Source organism: Pyrus communis, chromosome 17 (assembly GCF_041283825.1).
Source record: "Pyrus communis isolate YQ-2024b chromosome 17, ASM4128382v1, whole genome shotgun sequence".
Taxonomy (NCBI): Eukaryota; Viridiplantae; Streptophyta; class Magnoliopsida; order Rosales; family Rosaceae; genus Pyrus; species Pyrus communis.
The window spans coordinates 11375152-11380882 of NC_142581.1; the positions used below are offsets into that span (position 1 = coordinate 11375152).

Sequence of the window (5731 nt, forward strand, 5' to 3'; positions counted from 1 at the left end):
ATTCGTAGGAAGTTATGCACATAAATTCAACCCCATTTTCTACGTGGGTTTCATCGTGGTAATTGTTATCTCTAATGTCTTTGAAACTCAACAACGTTCTTCCGGAATGTGAAGAATAGAGTGCCTGAGAAATGGTCAAGATTGTACCATTGGACAACATTATGCGTGCTTTACCATATCCTTCTATCAGGTTGGATATGCCTAAGAGGATTGTCAGATGTGCATTCTTAGGTATGAAGTTAGTGGAATAGAGGCGCTCACGCAAAACTGTATGCGTGGTTGCCCTATCTACCAAACAACTAACATTCCTACTAGTCATACCTAGAATGAAAAATTAATTTGAATCGGTCACATGCATAAAAGTTCATAAAAACAAATATCAATTCAAAATAATTTCATTTATTCAAGGATGGTAATTGATTAAAACTTAATATCCAAAAAACAAATCACCAACAAATAATCCAAACATAAAGGAACACTATTCAAAAATCAACCAAAAACAAAGGAGGGGTTTGGCCACTAGGTGGAATTCGACCCCCATTATCTTATTTCAACTAAAAAATACAAGTCTATGTCTAAGATTCTAATCTTCCATAGGGGTGGTATCCTCTTGGAAGTCAGAAACCTCCATCTTTGTAGTTTCCAGTTCATTCACTTGCACAAAGTTTGATTCAAACTTCTTATGACGAGAACGATATTCATCTACAACCTTCTTGGGAGTTCGACAAACATGAGACCAATGGTCATTTGAACCACAGCGATAACACATATCCGCGTTTGGGTCCTTAGGAGCGAGGTTTGAGCATTTCTGGGCTTTATTTCCTCCCTTAGATGGGCCTTGACTCTGTTGACCTTGGTGGGATGGCTTCTGGCCACCCCTACCACGCCTCTTTTGGCGTTTTGGGCATTGGTTTATGCTATAATGTGCTTTAGGCACAGTAGCCGCCCCAGTAGGTCGACCTTGATGATTCTTCATCAACAACTGGTTCTGTTTTTCAGCGAGAAGTAAAACAGAGATCAAATCCGATAACTTAGTGAACTTTTGAGCTCTATATTGTTGCTGCAGGACAATATTAGAAGCAGAGAAGGTCGAATAGGTATTCTTTAGGAAATCCTCTTCGGTCAATGTTTTGTTACAAAACTTGAGAAGTGATCGGATTCGACAAACTTCATTCATAGACTTAAAGTCTTGGAAGCGCAAATGTTGCGAGTCATGTCTTGCTTAAGGCAAGAATATGTCATTTTGGTGATCAAAATGATTAGCCAAAACGACCTATAGTGCACATGGGTCCTTTGCAGCAAGATACTCAGTTTGCAGAGTGTCATGGATATGTCTTCAGATGAAGATCATAGCAGTGACTTTTTTAGCTTCGCCAACAAGGTTGTCCATCTCTTCTTCAATGGCGGGAAGTAAGTTCTTGGCAGTGAGGTGGAGCTTCACATCTTGGACCCACTTAAGCTAATTCCTTCCAGAGACCTCCAAAGCCGTGAAGTCGAGTTTGTTCAAATTTGACATGTTCCTATCACAAAATAGATGGACAAGATATGGTTAGTGTAATGGAGAAAAATCAATCCATTCACATAGGAGTTAAATATACAGGTTCTAATAGACATGTATTGGTTTAATTTTGCATGAAAAACTTTGGGTTTTCATGGGTGATGTTTTTAAATGAAAACTTCAGGTTTTCAAATAAGGCATGTTTGTAAGAAACTTTAGGTTTCAAAATAATTATGAACCTCAGGTTCATATATATTCCTGCAGGAAAACACAAATATATACAGAAATATGCAACAAGAATATGCAAAAATATAACTTTTAGGTTTACAATTATAATTGAAATTAATTATTTGGACTTCGGGCCAAATTAAAGTGTGGGTAAAAAATATAAAACCCATTAGGCCTAAAATAATTAGGCAAATAAAACTCGAGGCCCAAAAGAAAAACTAAGCCCACGGATGGCTTAAGAAAATTGGTGTCGTGCTTCCTAGACCCCAAAATTAGGCTAGGGTGTCTCGGGTTAGGCTGCAGGACCACGGGAATAGGAGAAACTGGGGAGGGGGGTTGTAGAAGGAACACCCTAAAAGAACACAGGCTGCTTAAAAGCTAACCCTTTTAAAAAATGTCACTCGGCCCGTTGCAAGCGGGCCCAAATTTTTTATTTTTTTTTTCTCTTTCTCACGGGCTGGGGGAAACATGCATTGGGCCAAAACAAGGAACCGGTTTTTGGGTCGCTGCAGGTGAGCCAAAAAAAAAAACAGGCTGAAAGATGGAGCCCAAAAAATTAGGGAGCAGGCTGAGAGATGGAGCCCAATAGGGCTCGAGTTGGGTCCAAAGACACCCCAGCCGTAGCTGGGTGCGTTCGCCAGGGAAGAAGGCCAGCGTTACTGCTTCAGGTGGCCGTGCTTTGGGACAACAGTGCTCGGGGCGAGTCTATAGGGCGTGGGAGGCCTTAAAGGTTAATGGCGATTTGAAAAAAAAATCTCAACATTCGTTGTAAAACTCTAGAAATTCAAATCAGGTTTATAGAAAAATTTCAATGAATCTTGGTCCAATTCCAGTGTAGGACGACTTCTGGTTGTCGTCGACATGAACAAAACGTTCAGGGTGGTGGATGCATGCCATCCCGTGGTCGATATGGACAAGGACACCGTCGATGGTGTCAGGTGTTTTGGGTTTGCACATGGAGCTATCGGTTTCGGCACGGTTCAACGACAAGCTGCAGGCTTGGGCGAGTGCTCAAGGTCATGGGTTTGAAAAACCCAAGCTGTGGTTTTCGATTGCTTTTTGTTTTTTTTTTTCAATTCATATATAATTCAATTCAATTATATGCATATGCAAAAACAATAATATGTTAATTGAATTCAATTTGATGCATATACATATATTTGATGCAATTCATGGCAAATATCAAATTCACATAATTCAACAATTATGATTACGATGCATACACAATTTATGTAGAATCTAAAATTCGTAAAATTTAGAGTTAGGTTATGCATCATGGTGAATGTTCATGCTATTAGAGTTGCAAAAATATCGAGATAAAAACCGTTGTTTTGAAAGAATCTAATTGTGTGATGATATGGATGAACTGGTTTGATGTAGAAAAATTCTCTAATGTCAGATTCCTAAGCGCATCGGTAGGAGCGTGCTGGTAACGTGTTGTGGTCTATTTTATCTAACAAGGTTAAAGAGGGCCGGCGGCAAGGAGAAGAGAGAGAGATGTGTTTGTAGAATTGTAGGGGAATGTGTGTTGTTATCCCTCCTACATTATGCCGTTATTTATAGTAGTAAAATGAGAGAAGATATTCATTCTTCCCAAGGAATACAAGATACAATAGGAAAGGATAACTAGAATCAAATCTAATCTAGGATTTACACAATCACACTTAAATCAGAAATGTTTACAACATATATATATATATATATATATAGAGAGAGAGAGAGAGAGAGAGAGAGAGAGAGAGGGAGAGAGAGAGAGAGAGAGAGAGAGAGAGAGAGAGAGATTGCATGAAAACGATATTGCACTTTGAAAATAGCTAATTCTCACACTTCTATACACATGACGCATTAGGTTTTAAAGGTCCGTTTGATTAGTTTTAATTTTTTATGCTTGAAATATGATGAAACTACTTGTTTAATACGAATGCGCTTAAAAAAAACAAAAGAAAAGATATAGATCAATCAAACTCCGATTAAAGAATGAGGCTCCACTGTAGCATGGCTAGCGGTTGCCTCGCCCGCCCCTCTTTGGACTGTTAGAGCCCATAATTTCTCCGCCTGAAGCCACCACCGTCACAAAAAAAAAGAGATAAGAGATCAAAATTTAAAAGTGAACTTTAAGTTAATTCTTAAGCTCCAAAATTAGGAGTTTCATTGAAGGGGAGGATTCAATACACAAATCCATATTTACAAGATCAAAGTCAAAATACAAAACGAAACTCGAAGATCACATGGAAACATCAAAATAGGTGAAATAGCTAACCCTACTTTAACTCCTCCCTCATAATCTCCGAGGAGAATTGGTTCCTCTGCTGTTTCTTGTCAATTGAACCGTCTTATTATATATAGTACGTACTTAGATAATTACATCTATGCACTTGTATATGCATCAATTTCCCATAAAAGGTAGGGTTCTCTATGTACAATGGAGTGGAGTCGCCGGCCGATACTTTAGTAAAATCTTCATCACTTCCTCTCTCAGCGATCTAAAGCAGTAATTACCATCCTGCAATACACATTTACAACAATAAATAAGAAATAATAAGGGATGTTGAAGTACAATTAGTATTTGCTAAACAATTTTCCCCTTGAATAATCACATCGATCAACTAATGTACCAAATAACCTCAGAACTTCTATATGTTATACAGGATTTTGCGAGACAAATAGAGTATGCATGTTATGTTAGTGACTCGTTCTACATATATTCTGTCAACGATTGACAGCCTGACAATATACTGTACTAATTATCTAATGAGATATCCTATGCATATATAGTTCAAGGGAATATATTAGTATACCAAATATGTTAATGATCGATCCAAGATATACGGTTCCAAACTCGCCAAATTCTCAATCTTGGTTTCAAGGTTAACTTGGTCAGTTCTTAATCTAGTGAGATTTTTTTTTTACTCAAAAGTGAGAGATTATCTAAACCAAATGATATATGCACGCTTCTTCAAGTTGACTCTGATATCTATTGGGCGTTAGCTAGAGAAGCAAGGAAATATATGCATATATCATTCTAAACATAGCTAACAACCAATCGTAACCAGTTGGACTTCTAGGTTCGGCGCGTGTCAAAGCATCAGCAGACGATTTCCTCCTTGTTAATTTCTTGAAGTTCAATGCTCCTGGTGTTCCAGCTGCATGTAAAACCAAAAGAAAATAAACATAAACAAAATTAAACATTTAAATTTCTCACAAAAAATAAATTATACAGTTAACAATAACAACTATAACCGAGCAAGTTGATCGTAACCGGAGAAGTGTAGTATATGTACCGTCGTTTTATTGTAGTGTAGAATATAAAATAGATAACTTACGGGTTCTCGGAGTTCCTGGTGTGGTTGGGGACTCCGAGGGGGAGCCGGAATCAGGTGAAAGGTTTCCAAGGGTGGACGAACTAGTCCTGAGAATAGTAATGCACCGAGTGACCGGCACCTCATCCGCAGCCATTGGCGGAGAGGACGGGATAGACATAGAGTCGTACTTCCGGAGCTTGCCGAGGCCAGATTCGGGTGCGGGTCCGGCGAGTGTTTCATCCCAAAGCTTGTGAAGGAAACCCATGATGACTTATTTTTTATTTTGTCTAATACTAATTGTCTCTCTGTAACAACCGACGAAGCTGGCTGTGCGATGTAACAATGGAAGTTGTTATGCGTAGGTTCGTGACCCAAGCTATACGACTGTTACAAAGAGATTGGGAAAACAAAGCAAATAAGAGATAGGATGAGAAAATTAATACGTAGAAAGGAAGATTTTTTCTATGAATACAAGGTGTTTCAGGGTTCTTATAAGAAGACACAGGCTTTGAGAGAGAGAGAGGTGGTAATGGCTAAGCCAAATTCAGTAAACGAGCGAACGGCTAAATGGCTTGATTACATTGGAGCCATCCAATTTGCTTCTCGTTTTTGATAACTTATTTTGAGTAACTACTATATTGTTTGGGGTTAAGGGGCTTGCATGCATGTAAGCATATCCATTAATTTTAAGTGATGCTATTTT

The 5731-nt window shown here is 38.5% G+C and overlaps 1 protein-coding gene across 4 annotated transcripts; it reads right to left on the reverse strand.

Moving 5' to 3' along the window:
- Positions 1-3845: 3845 nt before the first annotated feature.
- Positions 3846-5510, reverse strand: LOC137708558 (dormancy-associated protein homolog 4-like). 4 transcript variants are annotated; one of them, XM_068447663.2, is made up of 3 exons: positions 5050-5509; positions 4786-4869; positions 3846-4229 (listed from the first exon to the last, which is right to left on the reverse strand). In XM_068447663.2, exons 1-3 carry the CDS (start codon positions 5291-5293, stop codon positions 4222-4224), a joined length of 336 nt encoding a protein of 111 aa, XP_068303764.1. In that variant the 5' UTR covers positions 5294-5509; the 3' UTR covers positions 3846-4221. The 4 variants fall into 4 exon arrangements, with proteins under 4 accessions (XP_068303764.1, XP_068303763.1, XP_068303762.1 ...); XM_068447662.2 differs by having other exon boundaries at positions 4777-4869; XM_068447661.2 differs by having other exon boundaries at positions 4767-4869; positions 5050-5507.
- Positions 5511-5731: the final 221 nt, after the last annotated feature.

What these genes read in the sequence shown, in the direction of transcription:
- LOC137708558 (XM_088688629.1), bottom strand. Translation starts at nt 5,293, where the DNA reads ATGGGTTTCCTTCACAAGCTTTGGGATGAAACACTCGCCGGACCCGCA. An exon ending in ACCAGGAACTCCGAGAACCC is followed by an intron (nt 4,870 to 5,049) that starts GTAAGTTATCTA and finishes TTTTACATGCAG; the next exon opens with CTGGAACACCAGGAGCATTG.